Source organism: Chaetura pelagica, unplaced genomic scaffold, assembly GCF_000747805.2.
Source record: "Chaetura pelagica isolate M959 unplaced genomic scaffold, ChaPel_1.0 scaffold109, whole genome shotgun sequence".
In the NCBI taxonomy this organism is placed as follows: Eukaryota; Metazoa; Chordata; class Aves; order Apodiformes; family Apodidae; genus Chaetura; species Chaetura pelagica.
Window position 1 is genome coordinate 8,481,157 of NW_009970725.1, and position 23,732 is coordinate 8,504,888.

General features: G+C 42.3%; 2 protein-coding genes across 2 annotated transcripts in view; both read left to right on the forward strand.

Annotated features, from left to right (window-relative positions):
- ANKRD29 (ankyrin repeat domain 29) overlaps positions 1-15,447 on the forward strand; it is a 25,910-nt gene extending 10,463 nt beyond the window's left edge. Inside the window, exons 5-10 of the mRNA XM_010006911.1 lie at positions 1,747-1,845; positions 5,277-5,375; positions 11,972-12,070; positions 12,531-12,626; positions 13,868-13,966; positions 15,364-15,447. Of these exons, the coding sequence (XP_010005213.1) occupies positions 1,747-1,845; positions 5,277-5,375; positions 11,972-12,070; positions 12,531-12,626; positions 13,868-13,966; positions 15,364-15,447 (576 nt within the window). The remainder of the gene's footprint in view (positions 1-1,746; positions 1,846-5,276; positions 5,376-11,971; positions 12,071-12,530; positions 12,627-13,867; positions 13,967-15,363) is intronic.
- A 30-nt stretch (positions 15,448-15,477) lies between these two features.
- Positions 15,478-23,732, forward strand: part of NPC1 (Niemann-Pick disease, type C1) — a 39,747-nt gene continuing 31,492 nt past the window's right edge. Inside the window, exon 1 of the mRNA XM_010006912.1 lies at positions 15,478-15,663. Coding sequence (XP_010005214.1) covers positions 15,478-15,663 — 186 coding nt within the window. The remainder of the gene's footprint in view (positions 15,664-23,732) is intronic.

A 23,732-nucleotide genomic window follows, 5' to 3' on the forward strand; every position in this document is an offset into this window, starting at 1 on the left:
AGTATTTTAAAATATTTAAGTTTTTTTTTTGTAGCTCTTTGATCTGGTAACTCACTACTCAAGCGAAGTGGTTTTCAGGCAGTTGGAGACAGGAAATATGCTTCATAAAGCTATTAGCTTTTGCCATTGTCTTTTAAGTGTGTATAAGGTGATTTTTAAGCCAGGAACCATTGTGATTGCTTTTGTGTTTTGTTCCAGCAGTTCTTATTAAATTAGGATAGTTTAGTTTGACAGGAAAGTCTAATGACTCATTTTAGCTACAAAGTAACTTAACTCCACTGATCTGATTACACTTTATATTTACTCAAATAATTCAGAATTAATATGCAATTCTTAGATTGTCATATAACAGCTTCACTGTGACTTTGCTCACACTTAAGTCTTGTTTGCCTTTCAATGTTGTAGGGAGGAAGGATAAATGTGAGGTTTTGAGAGTAGCTATAGGCAGTCCCTGTGGGTTAGTTCAGTCATGTCAGATCTTGTGTTTTTGTGAGGTTATTATAGGCATGAGTAACACCACAGATTAATACGTTTGATTGGCACTTCCCGTTATAAAAGATCCATTTGGCCATTCAAGCTGTAACTTCTCTTGTGGATATCTGTCTGTGTGGAAAATTTCAGACAAAACTTTGGAGCTGCTTCAGACAACAAGGCTGAGGGAAAACACAATATTTTGCCCACATTAATAACAGATCTAGAAACCATTTATCTGAAATACTTTAGATAGCTTATCTTGTGGAGGAGGGGCTTGAGACCGGGAGAAGGCAGGGAAGGAGAGAAGAATTCTGGTGTGGATGACTTGGAGTGTGCATCATCCTTGCACGATGGCATGGTCTCTCCCAGGCAGAAGATAAGAAGTTAAACCCCAAATCAGTAGCAGAAATAATGTTAATTTATAAGTGGGGCACAGTGCACGTAGGATGGCAAGACCCACATTTGCTGTCTCAGTTGTTTCAGCTGGCTTGGAGTCAACTGTCAGTGATATTGAGGTGTTTCCATTCTTAGTGGGTTCCCAAGGGAGCATCTGTACAAGCAGGATTTGATGCATGTGTCTAGGTCTCCCTTTAGTGGTGATGTGCAGCAACTATAACTGCCTGGGATTGATCCCAACTACAGGGGTCACTTCTTTAGCAGAAGTAATGGGGCTTTTACTGATGGGTTTGGTCAGATTTTCACTTCCACAGTTAGCTAAGCATGTTTTAAAATGCATCCTCCTTACTCTTCTTCAGGCCAGCAATACACAGGTGAGATGCAGGACATGATGGGGCATGAGGTTCTGGCCAAAGAAGAGCAGATAATCAGTGGGCTTTGGAGCAGGGGAAGGTGTGTTGTCCTTCAGTAGGTAGAAGAGCTTGGCAGGGGTGGGGGATTTGACTGTAAAGGGAAGAGACATGGGAGAGCTTGAAGTTGTGAAGGGAACAAAGCTTCTAGTGGGAAGACAGAAGACAAAGAAGAAAAAGCATAATTTTCTTAGTTCCTGTCCCTCACAAAAAAAAAAACAACAAAAAACAACTCAGGAGAAAAATGTTTATAGTGACAGAGCCAAGTTTAAAGATTTTATGTGGCAAGACTTAGTAGCCAAATCACAGAAAATTCAGTAGCTACTCACTGCAGAACTGCTGCGAGCCAAATTCTGAAAAGCCTTAAAATTTGTGGTGGTTTTGGTTGGTTTTTTTTTTTTATGGTAATGTTCAGTCCAGCACATGCCCTCTGAGCTGACTGTACTTGTTCTTTGCCTTCTCACAGGAAGGAGGTACTGCTCTTCTAGCTGCTTCTCAGTACGGGCATGCAAAAGTAGTGGAAACACTGTTGAAGCACGGTGCCAACATTCATGATCAACTTTATGTGAGTTACTTGACCCAGATAATGTTGACAACACTGGTGGTGGAACAAATGTGCTGGTGGTTGGACAGCAGAGGATACACTCTCTGCCTAGCAGAGAGGAGCATTTGCCAGACATTGCGGTTTTGTAGTGATCTGCTCTCCCGAGATGTGAAGTTTGTTAACTGCCTGCTTTTCATGATCCTGGGAGAAGCAGCACAAAATGAGAAAAGAAGTTTTTGGCTGCCTTTTGGTTTGTTATCTGCATGAGGTATATGTACTAAATCTGGTTCAGATGTGTGCTATCCATTAGCCTTCAGCAAAAGACCATGTCATGTTCTATGGTGATTTGCATTGCAGACGGAAGAGTGAATAGCTATAAAGCCCTTGAGGTCCTAGAGAATCAGTTAATCAAGTGGGGATTTTTTGCCAGAAAGAGTAGTGAAAGTTTAAATCCTTAAATACCTATAGAATACTTTAAAAATACCAGTTAAAATTCTGTTAATTGGTATTTGTGCATCTCTAGCTTGTCAGTGTTCTGAGAAAAGAATGGTTAAAAAGGCTGAGCTGACGTTGAGTTGACTTTTCAGAAAGGTGGATTCAGCCAATGAAGGACTGGATTTAATTTACTCCAACAGAAACACAAATAAATTGATCTCTTTAGCATTCAACAGAAACAAGTGGCAGATTTTCCCTCTGCTTCCCACCACTCTCTGCTACCTCAGGGAACTCAAGACTGCCAAAGAGGAAGCCGTTTCCATGGGCTTTGGATCTGCAGGATGCTGTTGCACTCTCAGCTCCCACAGGTGGGAGTGGGAACTGAGGGTTGGTGACTGCAGAAGCCACCAGCACCCTGGGAGCTGTACAGTGGTCACACAGAAGATCCATGCTTCCCTCAACCCAAATTTATAGAGGGTTTTTCCATCCCCGCTGCTGTGCAATTAGCAATTGCCTCTGTAATCTAAGGGCAGTGATTCATCCCTCTGCACGGTAATCCCAGGGGTTACTACTTGGTTTAAAAATAGCCATGCTGCCACACCTGCAGGCACTTACCTAGAAGTAAAGACAGTAAAATAACTTCCTTCATGTCTCTCCTGGAAATAAGCAATATTTGCAATTGGATTTAGAGACATATTTTCATTACTCACAGCCATTGGGCAATACCTGTCAGAAATAGTTGCTTAATAAGAGCACAATTTCTCGAAAACAAGTATTAGCCTGGCTCCTTTTGTGGGACATTGCCAAGCTGCATTTGCAGAGTGGTATCTGGCTGTCAGTTTCACTGGCAGGTGACCAAACGAGAGGAATTTCAAGCATGCAAGTCCTCACAGAACCATCAAGACAGATGTTTTAATCTTAAATTTACTCATGTATGGGGTAGAGGAGGAGAGAATCCCCTAACTAAATAGTATTTCTTGCAGAAATATGTTAATAGCCTAAAACCTCAAACAAAGTAGAAAAAACTAGTAATTTTTTAATGGTTGGGTGATAGGGAACCAAAGGTTCTCCATCTTGATTGATGCCCCAATAAAGAGCTCTTTTAACATTACAGTCCAGAGGAGAAGGACTTGAGAGTGATGATGGATGAGAAGCTCAACATGAGCTGGCAGTCTGCCCTTGCAGCTCAGAAAACCAACCCTGACCTGGGCTGCATCAGAAGTGTAGGTAGCTGGTCAAGGGAGGTGATTCTCCCCCTTTACTCAGCCCTTGTTAGACCCCACCTGGAGTACTGTGTCCATTTCTGGAGCCCCCAAAATAAGAAGGACATGGAGCTCCTGGAGTAAGTCCAGAGAACGACCACAAAGATGATCCAAGGGCTGGAGGGACTTTTTACAGGGGCTTGTAGTGAGAGGACAAGACATAATGGATCAAAACTGGAAGAGGGGAGATTCAGGTTAGACACTAGGAGGAAATTCTTTACTGTGAGGGTGGTGAGACACTGGCACAGGTTGCCCAGGGAAGTTGTGGAAGCTCGATCCCTGGAAGGGTTCAAGGCTGGGTTGGATGGGGCTTTGAGAAACCTGATCTAGTGAGAGGTGTCCCTGCCCATGCAGGGGGGTTAGAACTAGGTGATCTTTAAGGTCCCTTCCAACTCAAGCCATTCTATGATTCTATGACTACACAACCTTGTTTACTTTCTAAATGCAAGTGCTGTCACTATACCTGTCACTGAAAAGGACCTGATTCCATCACCCTGTTTCTTAAATTTGCATAGCAACCAGAGAAAACAGCCCCTCAGAGAGCCCTGGGGTGTGCATTTGTAGTGCTAGCAGACACCTCTCTTGTTTACCAGGACATTTGTCTTGAAATCAACGTTCCAAATTCAGTCCCTGGGGCACTACATTCAGCTCATGCTTCACTAAATCTGTGCTGAGTTTCGCAGGAAGAGGAGCAGCTAAGCAGTATCTCTGAGCAGACAACAGCATTTGATCCCAACACATATGCCAACAAGGTCAACAACAGGCTTCCATTAAAATGTCCTTCATTTGGTGATAAGCATACGCAGGAGTTGGCCTGAGATGTGAACTTGCACATCTGAGATGCAATTAAGTTCATTCATGTCTCTGCTTAAACTAAAAGAGTCTCACCTCCTGGGAGAACTTGCCTTAGCACGCTCTATGCTGAGTGCTGTGGATACCGGATGGGTAAACACCTGTCCCAAGCTCAGTGCAGATTTCCACTTCCAGTTGATTGGATGCATTATAACGCTGCTTGAAAATTTTACATCAAAAAAAAACCTTAATGAAATATGACTTCTACATTTTTTGCCTAAGGAAGAAGTTTCTATAGAGTCAAATTCCAAGAACATCTGCACATGAAAGAAATGTTGAGGGAAAACAAAATCCCATATTTGCTCTTTAACAGGCTTTTTGCAGGAAAATGTTGGTTTACGATATGGCTATGAGAGAAACTGTCTTGCATGTGCTATTTTTACATTGTGATATTACAAGTGAAGTCTCTTCTGCCAGATGTGCCAGAGCAGAGGCATGGTAGCTGCTGGGGTGGCACAGTAGTAGGGCACAGCACTTCCTCCTTCAGCCTCAAGGGCAGACTTCAGTGCTGGAGTCTCCAGCTTTGCAAAGTACTTGAACATGTTTTCACCATGTCTCTATGTAATAGAACACTTCTGTATGAATATATAAAGGTGAAATGGACCTTTATTGCTTTACAGGAATGAACTTCTGCTTAAGTACATCAATGCTTGAATGAAATAGACTCTTAGTATTCCATACCCAGGATTTAATGCTCTGTTTGATATATGGTGGGAGCCAGTACTTGTGGATACTGAATGAAAAGTTCACCTTAAGGTTTCATTAAACCAGACTTTGGATTTTGGTATTTATTTCTTGAGCATGGCTGTATATGGGCTGTTAGATGGCATAATGGCTTAAGAACAAGAACCTGATTCAGTTTGGTTTGATGTTATGTGGAATGTTGCATGTATTTGTTCTTAGGATGGAGCTTCTGCAATTTTCCTGGCGGCACAGGGAGGCTACTTGGACGTCATCCGATTGCTGCTTTCCTCAGGAGCAAAGGTTAACCAGCCACGGCAGGTAAGCTCAACTCTTCAGGGCAGAGCTGGGGTCTAATATTTTTACAGTTCTGAATCAACACTGGAAGTTTTTCTGGGCATCAGGTTCCCATGGAGGTGTTTTCACTGAAAGGCAGATTGTGGCTGTGCCTGCGTTTGTCTGTTGGTTCAGACTGGTAACGTGACTTGAAGCCAATACCCCAGTCATTTCTGCTTGCATGCAAACTAGATTGTTTCAGGAAGAAGTGAAACTGGAAGCTCTGCTCAAGGTCTGCTGTACCAGTTGCACTTACACCCGAAAGCAGATCAAACGGCTGACTGATCCTTTGAACAGATTTGAACCATGTGCACGTTTGGGCAAGGACCAAACTAAAGCAAAGTAAAACCCTCCAGCTGTATATAATCTTGATGTAAGGGCCTTGGACTACTTCTTGCAACTACTGATCTGCTTCTGTTGTACTGAGTTCCTTGTGAAGGTCTACACAGCCTATGACATCCCTGCATTCTTTTGGAAATGCTTGGAAGAGCTTTTGAAAATCTGGGAACTCTGGTGGGAGACAGTACTAAAATTGGCATATTGGAATCACCAGGCCTTCAGTAGTGTGGCTTTGGTGTTGATGCTGATCTTTAACAAAAACTTTTGCTTTTAGTTTTAGTTTAAAAAAAGTTTTTTTAGTTTTACATTGTCTCATCCCTGTGCATTCTAGAACTCAAGCCTGAATCATAGAATCATAAAATGATTTGGGTTGGAACAAACCTTAAAGATCATCTAGATCGCCTTCATCTCTGGAAGTCCTTGATAAATGTGGAAAGCCTTGCTGTCCCCATTACTCTAGTGATCCTGATCCTGCAAATACATACAACCAGTGGCAACATTAAATATGAAATTAGCTCCTCTGTAGCCATTGGGGCTGCTGTTTGATCATTAAATGGTATGTATGAGCTAGATCCTGCTAGGGGGAATAAGGGCTGGATCCACCTCACATCATCATATCCTGGTGCTGGATAAGTGTGCAAGAGGCCTGCTAGGTGTTAAACTAACAATGGGGTACATACATGCTGTACAGAAACTTATACAAAAGCTCTCTTTGTTTCCAAAAACAGGATTCCTTAATTGTTTAGCTGTTTCTTACTCTAAAACCAGTGCTTAAACAGCACATGCAGATGCTGCTTTGATGAGCCAGAGGTGGGAGTTGCACAGCCAGCTTTATTCCCGGGATCTAGAGATGTCTGGTTAGAGACAGGGTTTCCCAGCAGTCCTTGCCTGCTTTGAGAGAGCCTCCCTTGTGGTCTGCTGAAACCCTGCAGGCAACTAGCTGTCCTGGGTCTTCACTGCACATTTTAAATTGATGGGATAAGGTCTTATCCTTGCAATCTGTCATGTATTGGCTGCCAGGTGGGTGTGATCACTGCAACAGGTGAAAAATCAGCAGGCAAGAACAAATGAATATGTAAACTCTAATAACAGTTGACAACATGGCATGTGACAAGGTTTTCCAGGTATTTTCAGTATTTTCTTTCGTCTGCACCAAAAAGCCTGACAAATTATAGCCTGGAAGCAGAGTTTGATTTACATGACTTCTGCCTGCATCTGTAGGTCTGCATAAGCCTCCCTGCTACTCCTGCAGTGTAAAGAAACTGAATGAGCATTTTGTGTGGCCAAACTTAAGTAATTTTCCTGCTGCCTCTTCCTCCACCTCTCCAACACCAGAGCTGTGCTGGCTGCTACTCCCTGGGCTGATACTTTAGTTGCTCCTTGTACGCCTCCACGCTGTCTCCCAAGATTAAGATTAAGAAATGTTGTTAAAAGCTGTTAATTAATGCTGTCTAGAAGTCCAGTGTGGAGGGATAGACCAAGGTATGCATTAATGCCTTTTGAGTGGGTCAAAACAAAGTTGCAGAGCCTTAGATTTAGCTCCACCAAGTTGCCATAAAAACTGCATTCTGCTAACCATAATTATACTTCTCCAGCTAATTCTTTCTGACAGTATTTTTTTAGCTCTCTAATCCAATTTCTACAACACAATTTTTCATGAGGCATTTTTAAATCTTAGTTGAGGCAAAGACTTCACTGTGTGAATGTTCCTTCTGGCTCTGTTTCATCTCCAGCAGGACAGGCTTACTTTGCTTCCCTGCTAAGATGATGCCTGGATAAGTCCGTGGCATTTGTCCTTGGGCCCACTGTAATCTGAAACATTTCCTTAACAAATGGAACATTTTTACTGTTTAATTAGTAAAGTAATGGTTGGATGGACTTCAGTCTCTTTCTCACTAACAAACAAATTCGTACTTTGTTCGAAGGTGGCATGTTGGTCATGAGGAACGTACCTCTAGATGGGGCAGTTCCAATGCCAGATGACTCCTACTGTCAGTTGCAAACTACGTTGCTCTTGCTGCTGTAGGAAGCTTTTGTAAGCCCTATGACAGTGAATATAGGGCTGCAGAGTGCCAGATGTGAGTTTGTGCTTCTCCTCCCTTATGGCGTCCAGGTTTTCCTAATTTGGGGACTTAATTCGCATGTCTGAGTGTGTCCATCTGCCTTATGTGTCTCTTGCTGCTGCTACAGTGGGTGCCAGTTCCCCTTCAGTCTCGTGCTCCATCTCCCAGTCCCACGGGGGTGCTCCTGACACCATAGAGCATCTCAGAGGGTGCTGCTGTTGGTGTGCAGGCACTTCAGCTCAGCTCTCCCAAGACCAAATAGTGAATCTTCCTCGCGAGTTTCTTCTCTGGCAATGTGATTTCTGTTGGATCTTAGCCACCTTCTGCTCTTTCTGACACTGGGGAGCTGGACAGGAATTTTTTTGTCATCTTTTTGTCTAGACAGAGCTGGGAGCAGTGTCTGAAACCTAGAGATGTTTCTTTGCTTCTCAAACCCAAAAACAAAGCAAGAAGATTATTTAACAACGACTTTTACTCTCTATTTAGGCAGCCTGTTTCCCAGCAGGCTTTAGTCTGATTGCCTGAGATTCAAAATACTCTGAAAATTATATGTTTATTAACACATGATATGCAATTGCACATATATGTAAACCAGTAAACCTATATAGAGTGTAGGCTTCAGACGAGCAAGAAATTAGTTATTAGCAAAAAATCAGCTGGTGTAGTGGTGCAAGATGAGCAGAACAGTGGAGGAGGTGGTGCCAAGTAGCCTGACAGTAAGGGCTCTCTGTCCCTGGAAGTTCTTACAGCTAATTCTTTCTGACAGTATTTTTTTAGCTCTCTAATCCAATTTCTACAACACAATTTTTCATGAGGCATTTTTAAATCTTAGTTGAGGCAAAGACTTCACTGTGTGAATGTTCCTTCTGGCTCTGTTTCATCTCCAGCAGGACAGGCTTACTTTGCTTCCCTGCTAAGATGATGCCTGGATAAGTCCGTGGCATTTGTCCTTGGGCCCACTGTAATCTGAAACATTTCCTTAACAAATGGAACATTTTTACTGTTTAATTAGTAAAGTAATGGTTGGATGGACTTCAGTCTCTTTCTCACTAACAAACAAATTCGTACTTTGTTCGAAGGTGGCATGTTGGTCATGAGGAACGTACCTCTAGATGGGGCAGTTCCAATGCCAGATGACTCCTACTGTCAGTTGCAAACTACGTTGCTCTCAGAGGGTGCTGCTGTTGGTGTGCAGGCACTTCAGCTCAGCTCTCCCAGGACCAAATAGTGAATCTTCCTGGCGAGTTTCTTCTCTGGCAATGTGATTTCTGTTGGATCTTAGCCACCTTCTGCTCTTTCTGACACTGGGGAGCTGGACAGGAATTTTTTTGTCATCTTTTTGTCTAGACAGAGCTGGGAGCAGTGTCTGAAACCTAGAGATGTTTCTTTGCTTCTCAAACCCAAAAACAAAGCAAGAAGATTATTTAACAACGACTTTTACTCTCTATTTAGGCAGCCTGTTTCCCAGCAGGCTTTAGTCTGATTGCCTGAGATTCAAAATACTCTGAAAATTATATGTTTATTAACACATGATATGCAATTGCACATATATGTAAACCAGTAAACCTATATAGAGTGTAGGCTTCAGACGAGCAAGAAATTAGTTATTAGCAAAAAATCAGCTGGTGTAGTGGTGCAAGATGAGCAGAACAGTGGAGGAGGTGGTGCCAAGTAGCCTGACAGTAAGAGCTCTCTGTCCCTGGAAGTTCTTACTGGGAATTTGAGGGGTATTTTACCTTATACCCTAATCTGGTCCTTTCTAAAACTCCAGAAGCAAACTTTGAACTTCAAAGCTGTAAGGCAAAGTGACTAGTTAATAGGATAAGAAAAAGAGCATCAGAAATTTCAGTCCAATTATGTTTGAAACTGCTGGCTAGGAATGTAATGGTCTGCAGTCTGCTGTGTGAGCAGAGGGACAAGGAAAGTAGCTTTTGAACTGGGTATTTTCCTGTTCTCACATTCTTTTTAGCTCTTCTCCAGGCCCTAATATCTCTTTATACAGGAATTCTGATGTAGCCTCTTAGTACAATGTGGTAGCTCCTTAGCACCATTCACCAACGTGAAAATGGACATAAATCCCACCTACTCCATATAAACGTTATACATGTTTGCATAAACCTGGCTATTAGATGCTGTTTGCTTCAGAAAGAGAAGGTGACAATAGTCAATGGGAACCCACCATGAGCTTCATCATCTTGCTTCTCTTCAGGCTAAGTCACCCAAGACAGTCACTATTTCTTACAATGTAATTTTGCCTCTACCCTATAACTGAGATACTGGGGAAGATGTCTAACAGCAATACTATTACGGACCATTAATGATAATAATGACCTTACCCAATATTTGTATTTCCTTCTGCTCCTTTTAATTTATACCTGAAAAAAAGAGTTGTTCTTGCAAACTTCACTCTGAGTAAAAGAAAGCTGCTATGTTCCCCATGCCATCCTTGTGCTTGCATATCTTGTGCACACAGAAGCGTGGATTTGCACAGTACTGGTTTTTCATGCAGATTAAATTGTGTAGGCTGCTTTCAGGTATTTTCCAAGTTCTATAGGCTTTTTCTGTGCTCCTGTTGCTATTTTCTAGAGCCCTCTAGTGGGGGGGAATTAGAAAAAAATACGAAGTGTCAACTTACTGGTAGGGAAAACACTATAAATTGAAGAGAGACAAGTTTTTGCCATCACACTAACATCACATACTCTGTATACAAAAGAGCCTTTGTGATTTTTGAATCACAAAGGACACTCATTGTATTAACAGGATATATACTAGAATTAGGTCAGTAACTAATTTCAATGAGTTAATTTATAGAGAAATGATGCAAGAGTGGGTGAAGTGTTCCTCAACATTTGAGAAGACTGAAGGTCTTAGGATTTGCATTTGCTCTTTCTCGGAATCAGAAAAAGGGAAGCCCAGAATGTTGTATCAAAGGAAGAAATAACTTTTCTGTTCCTCCCAAAGGATTAAGTCACTAGCCCATAGAAAGCAGAGAACTGGTTCAAGAATGTTTATTTGGATTGCACGAGCAAGTCATATGAATCTTCAGCTGGCAGTGAGGAGAGAGATTGCTTCTTTGATCAAGGTGGAAATATCTTATTTAAAGTAAAAAGATTGTTTTCTTCTGAAACTCCTCATTAAGGCTCTTTTGGAAGCCTCAGTATATTTTGTCTTCCTTTTTCCTGTCAAGTCTTCAGGCTGCTGAGAGTGGCGAGGGGAACAAGGCAGGAGCAGGCACCCTGCTATGTGAGGCCTCACTTTTATGTTTAAGTCCATAGTGGCAAAGCCTTTTGTTAAGGTCCACAAGAACCAGTTTGGCACCATGTAACTGCTGGAGTCCTCCTGTAGTCTGGAGAATCAAGCCATTTAGGAGCAAAAGGAGGAAATTACAAAAAACTAAATTCTAACTGAGGTAGAAATACTTCTAGTGCTTCAACTCACCTTTGCCTTTAGGATGGAAATCCACCACAAAGTTTAGCTTTTTCTGAATGTGCATTTTATTTTCTGAGGTTTTCTGTTCAAATAGTGATTGCATTGGGCAGCTTTTCTAAAACAGACTTTTTCATGCTGGATTCCTTTATAAATGCCTTGTTTTCTGGTGGAGTTCTTGAAGATGAAATTTGGGGAATACAGTCACTGTAAGGCAAGATGTTTTACCAGGTTCCCTCAGGGTGAATAATGTAACTTAATATTGAAAGTTGGTGATCATATAGTGTTTCTTATCTTCTGTAAACAACTTCCACTCCTTAGGTACAGAGACCCAGCTGCAGAATCTGCCCATGAATGCTGAGATTTGGCTGTATCTTGTCACATCCAGCCACCTACAGTTCCAAGTACACAGGATACCTTTGCCTGTTACATTTCAAACTTCCCCCTGTGTTTTAGGCACAGCTAGTAAACCAAAGAGGGCTTGAACTGTTCACACAGCAATGCACATTTCAGGCCAACTATGCCAAGAGAAAGCTGCTAAGGGTCTCTCTACTGCACAACTGGAGACATTCTGACTTGATACCCTGAGCTACCCTGTGCTTTTGGAAGCAGCTCTGCCTATGCCTGTCTGTGATGCAGGATTGAATTGAGGAATTGAAGTATGTCCGTTCCAGTAGGCAAATCCTGTGGGAGCACAGGATCTTTAAGTGAAACCAACAGCAGTCTTGTTTGTGCGTGTGTGTGTGTGTTCAGGATGGGACGGCTCCCTTGTGGATCGCGTCGCAGATGGGTCACAGCGAGGTGGTGCGGGTGATGCTGCTGCGGGGAGCTGAGCGGGACGCCGCGCGGGGCGTGAGTAGCGCTGCTTCCTGCCCTCTGCCTGCAGCTTCATGCCTCCTGGCTTTCTGGGGGGCTGCAAGGCTGCCTGGAGACCTGGTGTCCCCAGAGTCCATCCTGTTTGACAGGTGGTAAAGTCCCACCATGAGCTCCTTCTTCCATGTTATGTCTGGGACAGCTTCCTGGAGGGACTGTCTGGAATAAGAAAATGGAAATGCCCACGTAAATGAGAGGCAAAGATGACATATGATGTCACAGGTTCATTTTACCCTGAAGTTTTCTCCTGATAGAGGAACAATCCTCCGGATGCCCTAAAACCAGCAGCATGTGCTGTGGAGGTGCCTCCTCAAAGACGATGGGCGGAGGAAGCCCTCCTCTCAGGGGTGTGGGGGAGAGCTGGTGCTTCCCTCCAGCCAAGGGGGATGCAGGTGAAGCATGGGTAGCACCTGAACTGGCCTTCTCTTTTCTTCCAAAGGACGGTACAACTGCTTTACTGAAGGCTGCCATTAAAGGGTACAACAATGTGATAGAAGAGTTGCTGAAATTCTCTCCCACACTTGGCCTGCTGAAGGTTGGTAGTGAAACACACACAGATTTTCAGTTAGAAACACAAGAAGACAAAGGGTCTGATGAAAGACCTGAAGTTTATGGCTGTGCCAGTGGAAGACGGTAAGATCCGTGAGCTCAAAAAAAGTGAAGAATTAAATTATCTTATTTAGCCTTTAATGCCACATACAAATGAACCTTTTCAAACAAAATTGTGAATTTGATTTTTGGAATGAGGAAGCACATTGTGTCATAGAAAGAATTCTGGGGTTTGTAATCTAATTTTATTTCTACAATAAATGGATTGTTCTCAATGGTGCAGTTTTTAGCATTATACCCTGCCTTCTATTTCTCTTAGTCAGCAAAACAGTATCCTAAGAGATCTGTTGTGAGCAGATTCTCTACTTGATTCTGTTTTCCTTCAAACTCAAAAACAGACTTGAAAAATAATAGATACTTGGAAGGTGCTTCTTAATAGCTGATCTAATTTTATGTGCCTATAAATCACAAACTTTGATAGCCTCTGTGCCTGCAACTAATTGGCAGTTTTGATGTACTTGAAAATCCAGGTGGCCTTAACTTAGTTGTTCATTACAAGTATGAAAGAGCTTCCACATTTATTTGAACTGTCAGTGTGCAGCCACAGACAGAAGGCCAGCCATAAAAATAATCACCATTCAGCTGTCTGACACTGAGACCATTAATCATCAGAGAAAGACGATAAAATGCACAGATGGTTTCCATTACTGTTTGTGCTTCTGTTTCACTTGCTAGTGGTGGATATTGCCTGGCAGAAGCAAGTACTGTTTCATTTTACCTCTAATCTATTGAAAAGTGTAATTTTAAAACAGAAATATTGCTGTGGTAAAGTGAACTTGACTCTCAATTTTGATAAAGCACTTGAAATCACCTCCTTCTTAGCCCACTAGCGTGCCAGCACCCTGTCTAAATCAGACCCTAGACCTTTGATGACCTAATCTCTTAACACAGAATCACAGAATGGTTTGGGTTGGAAGGGACCTTAAAGATCATCTAGTTCCAACCTCCCCTGCATGGGCAAGGACACCTCCCACTAGACCAGGTTGCTCAAAACCCCATCCAACCTGCCCTTGAACACATCCAGGGAGGGGGCAGCCACAGCTTCCCTGGGCAACCTGTGCCAGGGTGTGGTCTCACCATCGGTTTGTTCTTTGCAACTATTTTTGTTTCCCTGCCTTTTGATTTCTTCCCATGCATGCTACAAACATCTTAATTGGTATTTTCTAGAACGGGACCTCTGCTCTCCACGCAGCCGTCCTGAGTGGCAATGCAAGGACAGTGGCACTGCTGCTTGAAGCAGGAGCAGACCCCTGCCTGAGGAACAAGGTATGCCTTGGCGCACCATCTGGGGACAGGAGCAGGTGGGGAGCACCCAGTGGTGGACCTGGATGTGCCACAGAGGTGGTGACAATCCACAGGTGCAAGGTGGCTTCTGTGACAGTTCATGGTTGCCTCTTGATCCCCTCCTGAAACACCATCATTTGGTCCATTCATTTCTGCAGACAAGCGTCTCTAAGGGTGGTGGCAGTGCCACTGGTGATGCTGGTTCTTGTGAAGTTACAGAAATGTGAGAATAACCAAACCACGCACTCACTCAAACACCACAGGTTAAACAGTTAACTATGAATATTCATGTGCTATCTAGGTGGCAATTTAGGGAAACAATAATCCATTACTGTTTTGATAAGTCATAAGTTATATTGATATCTCCATACAGATGCGTAAGGAGGATATTTTTACAGCAAGATAAAATGTGTATCTGGGTGCCTTTGATATCAAAACTTGGTTAGAATTCAACACATTGCTAATACAAAAAAAATTCCCAAATTACATGCATCTTTCCCACCTCTTACTGTAGATCTGTTAGCTTTTTGCAATACTTTCATATTCTTCTTATAACAGAAACTTTTATAAAGAAAGCTTGTCTTGTTTTTTTTCTGTAAGGTGTTTTAACATTACATGTTTGATATTTTCCATGAAAATGGCTTCCTCTGAGTTCTGCTTATGTTTAGGAACTATTTGCCACTAGAAATTAATATCTAGCTGGGTTTATTAAGCTGTGAATGGGTGGTCCGATATTTAGTTCTGGTTTATAACTGGATGAATGAAAGTTTGCAACACAAGTAATCCAGCACATACCCTCTAAGTGTTTTTCTCATGTAATACAACATCTGTGCCCGTTATTTCTGTACAAATCCACTTGATGGCAGCAGAGTTAACGCCTCTCATGCAGTAGTTTGTCTTATTAGGCATTTTGTTTTGATACTGTCATCCAAAACATATGCCAGACTTTTCTGCTGCTGATGGTGATTTGCAGCAAGAGGGTGTGCAGTATAAGAAAGTCTGTGGCTGTAACCTCCCTTACTGATTTTTTTTTGTTTGTTTTAATAACATGCAATTTGGCACAACAGGGTACATTTGCAGGACAGAATTACTGATTTTCAGAAGCAGCTTCATTATAAATACTTCATGTTACCAAAATTGTGTTCAGTAAATAATAGAATCATAGAATGGTTTGGGTTGGAAGGGTCCTAGACCATAAAGGGACCTAGACCAAATACAGAAGACCAAACTCTGATATTCTATTACTGATCCTACAGAATAGCACTAACTGTTTCATAGCAATTAAAGTCTTTCCTTGGATTCTTATGGACTTGTGTACTTAAAGACACATTTTGAGAATACTCTTTGATTTCTGCTGACCTCAAAGTTTTTTGTTCCAGGCAAATGAACTGCCAGCAGAACTAACACAAAACGAACGCATCCTCCGACTCCTCCGCATGAAGGAAAAGCAAAGGAAAAGCTAATGCAGCCCTCTAGCAGATAGTTTGACAGAGATGCGCCCTGACCACAGCAACGTGATGGTGAACCAGAAGGGCTTGTGGGAACAGTTTGCAGAACTGATTAGCCTCTCCCGCACACGCTTCCTGGACACGCGAGGCCCTTGTCACGGGGTTACCACAGGCCAGGGCCTCCGCCTGGCATTGCTGAACGCAGGAGGACTGCGACGAGCGCAGGGTTTGGTCCGGGAGCTGTGTTTGCACTGCAGCCCTGCCTGTACTCCAGGATCCCACCAGTCCCAGCGCTGATGTTTGCTCCCTCATATCTTCAGCATCTGCATCCCTGCTGTTTCAGACATGGGTCCCCATGCTGTCATGGCTGTGCACCTGTAATGGGTGCCTCGGGGTAGATGTGTGGATCAGGAGCACTCAGCCCTTGTGCCAAAAGGATGCCCAGACCTTGCAGCTGTTTGGATTAAGCTGGTCCTGGAGCAGCCCCATGGTGCTGCTGCTCTCCCTTTGCTGGCAGTGATAGCTCAGACCATTCCTCTCTACCTCCAAGTGTGTGTGGGCCTAGAGGTGAGATTCCCACCTGTGATATCCCAACAGGAATAGTCCTCCTGCCAGCCCTGAGCTTTGGTGACATTTTGGCTGCTACACGAAGCTCCATAAAAATCCAGAGCATTACAAATTGTGCCAAAAGCTACCGACCAAACAGTAAGCAAGATGTCCTCCTCAGCTGTAGCACCTTGTTCTGTCAGTCTGTCCAGCAACGGAAGCCCAGCAGAGCAGGTGATAGTCTTTTGCAATGCGTATGCAGTGCTGTGTGGACCCATCCCCAACCCACCAGGCTACGTACATGCATTTCTCTGGGCAGAGGAGGACCAGGCCCTGAGCAAACCAATCAGGGCATATAATTGACTGGCGCAAGTACATCAGAAATGTAGCTGCTGGGCACAGCAGCACAGATGCTCTACAAGTGGTATATGTATGTTCCTCCCACACATATATGTGACACTATGATTTAGTACCCACAGCCACTATGCAATGCACTTCTTCCCTGGGTCTGTAACAGGAGTTAAGGCAGAAGTGCAGAGTGTACAGATGTTTCAGCAGCTGGTGAGAGGGTTGCACATAGCCACACTTGAACAGGCCCACTAATTAATGCAGGCATGGAAAATGAACTCTGAACAGTAATTTTGGCCTTTGTTGTGGTTGAGATGCTTAAACACGCTACTAGTGCCTGTGTGGGGAAGGCAGTGCAAATTGTAGGTGGTTTGTGAAGAGCTGTTTCAACCATATTGCTATAAACCACCCCATTAAAACCCAGTCATTTTTGCAGTGTAAACTGTATATATGGTGTCCTCTTAGCCACAAAAACATTTGCGATTAATTTAGAGTGAGTTAAGTTAGTACATAAATCAGGGCACTTCACCTGCCTTCAAACCTCGCCAAATTACTGAAAAATTGCTTTAAAGGTTGAAGACAGAGAAGATTGTAAGGAAACAAAATACGCCCTGCATAAAAAATGTCTGCCTAGGATTCAGCTGGACTGTTGTGCTTTTGCTTCAGTGAGTTAAAAAAAAAAAACAACACAACAAAACCCGAATCCTATTAGTGAGCTGGCACAAATAAATGTAGTTTACTTAGTGCATATTAGCCATATATATTACTGTCATAAAATTATTGGTTGTGTGAGTACATTAGGTAAGAAGTCAGGGTTCTGGTGAAGAGAACAGAGTGGGAGTACCTTTGCTTTGGAAAACTTGAAGTTGGAAAACTTTTTAAGTTTTCCAACAATAAAAGATGACACCCAAAAATATCTATTTGTTTATGTAATTAATGTTGCTGTATTTTTAAATTAAAATAATGTGCCTAACAGAAACTTGCAGATTAACTGGTGCAGAACCAAAGAATTATGCAAGATGCTTAGAGGATTATTGTATCCAGGTTTAAGTTCTGCATAAAAGAAAAAATACTGAGCATGTGGAAGTTTCAAGAGCCTTATCAGGAACTTCAAGCTGCACAGCATTACATGGGACTGCACTCTTACCTGCTTTAACAAGGAACACTGGAGAGGATAACTTTATTGGGACCCCCCAAGGGCTTGAAGATGAACAGAATTTTTTAGAGAATGCTAGAGGGACTCTAGGCAGCCTGTCCTCGATATTGATCTTTCTCCCTAAAGTTTCTTCAGATCAACAGCTAGGAACAACCACACTCTTAAGATTAAAACCTCTTTCATGGTTGTAAAGGAGGAGGATAATCTTTAGAAGGTCTTCAGTAGTCATGCTGGGTGAGCAATAAATACTTTAATATCAGACAGGCTGAGACAATAACATTCAGGTGTCCAGTATCTGCACGTGGCCTCTCCTTTCTGCCAAGCATATTCTGTTGTGAGCATGGTCTCACCCCGAAGGAGGCAGCTACTCAGCAGAGAGCTTCTTCTTGAACTATCCCTGTACATAGGAAGATGCATGTCTGCTCTTCTCCATTTAGAGTAGGACTTTTCAAGCTGTGTGTACAGCTGCCTCTGTGGCTGGCCACCACAGCTGGGGCTCTCAGGCAACGAATGAAAAACACCTGGAATGCTGCATCCCATCCAGAGCACCTGCTGACCTTCTGAGAGGATGCAGTTACCAAGTCCTCTTTCTTTTTTATTTTGTTTTGTTGGAGGTTTTGAGTGATTTTGGGCTATGTCTGGCTTTTCTTATTTCTAAACAAAATTTGAAAAGTGGGGCTGGCACAGCTTGAAGGGAGAGACTTGTAACTCCCTCCTCACTCTCATTAGAGCTGGCTGATAGTGCACACAGGCTGTGTGTGTGGAGCTCCATGGTACAGAACTGGCAGCAAAGTCTTGCTGCCCCATTCAGGCTGAAGTTCACTCTAGTTTCAGCAAAGTCACTGTTCAGCCAATACAGGATTTTCAGGCATGGAAACCTTCCTGCTGGGAGCATCTGTTTCCTCTTGGAGCCTTTGAAGAGAGGGCTGGTTTTAGTTTTGGGTTCCTTGTAATCAAAAGGTGCTTATTCTGCCTGTAGATGGGCTCAAAAGTTGCAATAATGTTTCTCACCATGCAAGTAACCTTTTCACACAGAAACCTTAATAATTCTTAGCATTTATATAGCTGCTGTTACCTTTAAAGAGCTCAGTAAATACTGCTGTGGCTTGTTTGTTATTCTAAACCGGAAACCTGTTTTCCCTTTATGGCTGAAGTGATTCACTAATACTGACAGTAGCTCTCTATGTAGTTGTAGTGCCTTTTGTGCAAGGCTTTCAGAGTGCTCTGCAGACACTGCTAACTTTGTAAGTTCCAAAATGCATTGCTGGGGAAGGCATAAAAATAGATGTTCATTTACACACCAGTGAAATACAGCAGCTGTTCATCAGTTCATGTCAATAGACAAGAGTAAATCCATTTCATAGATGGCAGGACGAAGGTAGGTATCATAATAATGTGAAATAGAACTGGGACAGAATAGAAGGCCAAATTGGGATTTGGGTTGGGTTCTGGGGTTCCTTTTCCTTCAAAAGGGCCAAATATATACCCATCTTACACCCCCAAGAATGAGCTCCTCTAGTGGACTACTTTTAGGCTTGCCTCTGCACATTCAGATCCCAGGGCCCAGACTTCTGTCCTCTCCACCTGGAATTTATGCAGGTGCTGTAACCTGGTGACTTCCCATGAGCTGCAAGTGAGCGCAAAGGATGTGCAGCCAACAACAGGCTACATACATGAGTCAAGAAAAGTATACAGGAGCTTCCTTTTACTTCACTAGTACCAAGCTATTGTAGGATGGAGATGAACACAAGGTAGGGTCCATGGTGTATAGAGAAAAGTGGCATCCCATCAGTGACATGGTAGTGCTATAGCCACAGAGATCCCAAATACACGGAGCTCTTCTTTTGAGATTATCACTGCAGTGCCCATCATCTGCAATTGAGATGATCACTGCAGTGCACATAAGACAACTATTTAGTTATGACACAACATAAGGGACTGTTGTGCCTCTTGACCTGGACATGCTGTTCTTCCCTTGGAGTGAAGCCATCCCACTATTGATTCACCCACCTTTGTTTGGTCTAGCAGAGCTGAGAGGATTATTGCACCAGAACAAACAGCTGCAGGTCATATTTAATGCACTTTAACAATTATGATGATTTGCTCAGTCAGAGCATTGCAGGAATGATTCACGCTTCTTTAATCTTTTATTTAATTGAAAAATCAATAAGAAAATCAGATCTCATGTTATCTCAGAAATTTTAGAACTCTTGTATAGAAAATGAGGTAGCACAAACCCCAGCCCATTTGTGCTTTGCTTAGTCTGAACACTGAACAGATATAAAATACTGCCTTTGTCTGGAACCCTTGAGTCAGTGGTGTTAAAATGTTAACATGTGCTACAAGTCCAACCAAAGATTATACACAAGGTTCTTTTTTCCAGCAGTGAAACATTGTACTGCACACTAATGGGGTTGTCTCTTCTCACAGCAGCTCTGCATTTGATCACTGGGATTGTCACAATAGTCTAATACTTTTTTTGAATTCCTGGATTTGTTTCGACCTGCCTTTTTATGCATTGATAAAACCTATATAAATTTGTGTAACTCCATGTAAGACTAATGTTCTACAATACGTTTCCATCCCATCATTCTAATAAAAATGAATATACTACTTGGATTATCTTGTCTACAAACTTACTCTTTCTCTTTGTAGAATACCAGAATTCATTTCCTATTTATGTAAAGACCACTTTGTTCTATTCCACCGTATTGATTAGACTTTTATGCTTTTCCAGGTCTTTACAAATGAGATTCCATTCACAAAACAAATAAAGCCAATTCCCTGGCTTGAGAAACTGGAAAATTTAATTTAGCATGACCTAACAAGGTTTGTTTCAAAGATCCAGGTATCACTGACAGAATCCCCTTGACATTAGCATCCATTAGGTCAGATCTGAGGGAAAGATTATAGAAAGCAATTTAGGAACCAAAGGAATAAGAGTATACTTGTATTCAGTTTGTAAAGCATGTCTTGGTGGTTCTGTCATTATTCTTAAATATAAAACTGGCCCTTACACTGCTCTGATCTACTTCAGTTTATAAAACAAGTCAACACCCTGCTGATGTGCTTACTATGGTATGCAATGGATTATGCACTCATAAAAGGGAAGAGAGTCTTCACTGATTATTTTTTTTTATCCTGTTCTCTTTATTTCTATGATTTTCTATTGTGATGAGCTACATTTTGAATAATCATCAAAAATTCCTACAGCCACAACTCATTAAAGCATCTCCATCTACTCAGAGAATATCAATAGAAAGTGTTGTGACTTGTCCATGGCCTAAATCATTAAAAGGATGATTTCTGGCAGTGGAAAGTTCCTCAATTTTGTACACAAAAGCATAACAGAACAGTGTCAAGAGGCTGAAACTAGACAAATTCAAACTTTAAGCTGTGGATTTTCAAGAGTGAGGATAATTATCTATTGAAACAAATTGCTGAGATTCTTTCATCTTTCAAGGTGTTTTGTTTTTTTTAATTATTAATTTTTATTCTGAAAGATGCATTTCACCTGAAAGATTTTTTGTGTTTGATAAAGGATTATATATATTATATTATATTATATTATATTATATTATATTATATTATATTCAGGAACTAACATTATGTGATCACAATAGTCTCCTTAATCTTAAAATATATGAATCGATACGTTTTTTGCTTTATCTCCCCAGGGTTTTAAAGACCCATGCTAACTCTCATGAGATCAGTAGACTATATGCCTAGCAACTGAGGTTGTAGCTGTATGGCAGAATGAAATCTGAGAGACATACCTACATTGTTTCTAAACAACCCATTTTGCTCTCACAATGTTGACAAGACATTTTAACTGGACTAATCCTTTAATGTCCTGCTTCTAATGTCAAGTCAGTTCATTCAGAGCTGGCACAAGGGCTGCACCTTGCCAGGGAGCAGAGCAATCTGGGATGTGCCTGTGGGGAACATAGCTAAGTCAGGAAGAAACAAGTGACATAACTTTTTGCTATGGAAAATGTTTTGCTGGCTTGGATGAACACTAAGCTACGACACAGACCTGAATCAGACTGCAATTTTATATGTACTGCACAGCTTTGTGTTCATGTGTGATGTATACATATGTAAGTATGGATATATGAGCTCCTAGAATTCCCTTGAAAAAGTGACACCAGAAACTGGTGATCTGCTTGTTTGCACTACATAACATGAAGAGGCAGAAAAACTATTCCACTTTTTGAAGACCTGAAGAACAGTCTCTGCAGGCACTCCCCTTGCATGCTGCTGCATCAGACCCTATTCATTGACACGAAATGTCTTCAAGTTCAGCCATAAACATGTTCCTCATTTGAGTTGTGGCTCTTGAAGTATCTCCTGTTCCTCCTGCCAAGCCAGATTTTGGTAGTGCTCTCACGGACTCCCCTGTGACAGTTCTGCCCATATTCTCCACTTTGACAGCAAAACCTCAGTTGCTCACCAAGTAAACCTACCTTAATGCAAACCAGGAGCCATGCACAGCCATTAATGGGTCAAACCTTGAACCGGCTAGCATATCTGTGCTTATGCACAGTACCTGGCAGGAGTGCACACTGCACCTATTTGCTCACAGCAACAACTGCAGTTTGTCTCCAGACTCTGGTGCAATCATAGCACAGGTTGGTAGAGCAGCCATCAAAATACACTAAGGTGGACACAGAGATGAAAAGATAAGAAGACTGGCTTCAGAATCACCTGACATACTACATGTATATTTTACTGGCAGCATCAGGCAGATTACTGTCAGTCCCCTTAGTCTGATTTGATTCCACATGGGAAGTCTGAAGCCAAGAGCATCTGACCAAAGTAATAGGTACACTGAGGAAGGTATAATTAAAAGGAGAGCAGGCCTCCACTGGTGATGATGGCTGACAAATGAGAGCTGATGAAAAGAAAGTGATTTCCTTGCAACACCAAATAAGAAACACCAGCTTTGTTTAGTACAAATATCATTCTGGTTTAGCTGGAAAAACAGTCTCGGAACAAGCTGTAGTGGCTTGGACTGGCTCTATAAAAAACGGAGACGTGAGAAACTGGGTGGAACTTCTCGTGCACCTGTTGCAGCTTGTCTGCATACAGATAGTGAGAGACCAAGGAGAACATCCCACTTTCCCATGTGCTTTCCTTTGTGCAGGGTGTTGCCCAACATAGCTCCCAGTTCTTTCAAGTGCCTCTGGGTGCTATTGCAATAGAAATAATAAAAGCTCCTAATAAATTATGGAGAATAAGCTGTGATGGCATTTTGCTCCAAAGAGATCACGTACTGTGTTTCTATTTGTACGTGCAAGTAGTTCTTCAGACAGATTGCCATCTAGAAATTGCAAGGTCATTACCAGTAGGCACTTGAGTTTCTGGTGGAAGAAGCAACACAGGTTTCATATTTTGTCACAGTTTGACTCAGAATCAGCAATTAAACCACAGACAACAATGCTCTCAATTTCCTCCCCCAGGTAAGGAAAGGAGAAAGATAATAAGGAGAGAGACTTTCTGGATTGAAAACTAAACTAGACAGCTTTAATTAAACACTAATGACAAAAGAAAATATGTACAATCATATACAAGTATGTTCAGCGGTGTGCAAAACCCTATTGCCTCCTCCCACCCCCAGCACCTCCTGCAGCATCTCCTGAGCTGTGAGCCGTTCTGAAATGTCCCGGAGCTGCTGGAGAGAGCTGCAGAGCAGAGAGGAGCTGAGGGGAGAGTTGTGAGGGTCAGGAATGCACGGGCCTAGGGATCAATGGTGATGGATAGACAGAGTGCACCTCAGATGATGGCCATGGACAGAAGAGAAGGGAAGGAGAAGCAGGAAGAAAATTGTCTTTCATGATCTCTGACCTTACACCGAGCTTACATAGACATACGGAATGGAATACTTCGCTCAGTTTTGCTGTCCATCTAGTCCACTCCTCCCTATGGGCTGCTCCTGGCAGCATCTAAGGAGGCAAAGCAAAGCGACCTTGGAGTCTCAGCAGTAACATAAACATTCCACCGTTAGCAGTCCACTAGGTGGAAAGATTGCTGCTAGTTAAAAGAGAGCTTACTGGAGGAAAAAAAAACAGTAAAAGGAAAATTGACTTCATCCTGGCTCAAACCAGGACAATATCTGCATTGAGAAAAGTGACAGAGTGAGGCCTACATCTCTGTAAGCAATGCTCAGGGCTTTCCATCCAAGATGTAGAACAAAACAAAGCGGGCAGCTATTTTACACAAGCTTCCTGTCAGGCACCTTTACACCACA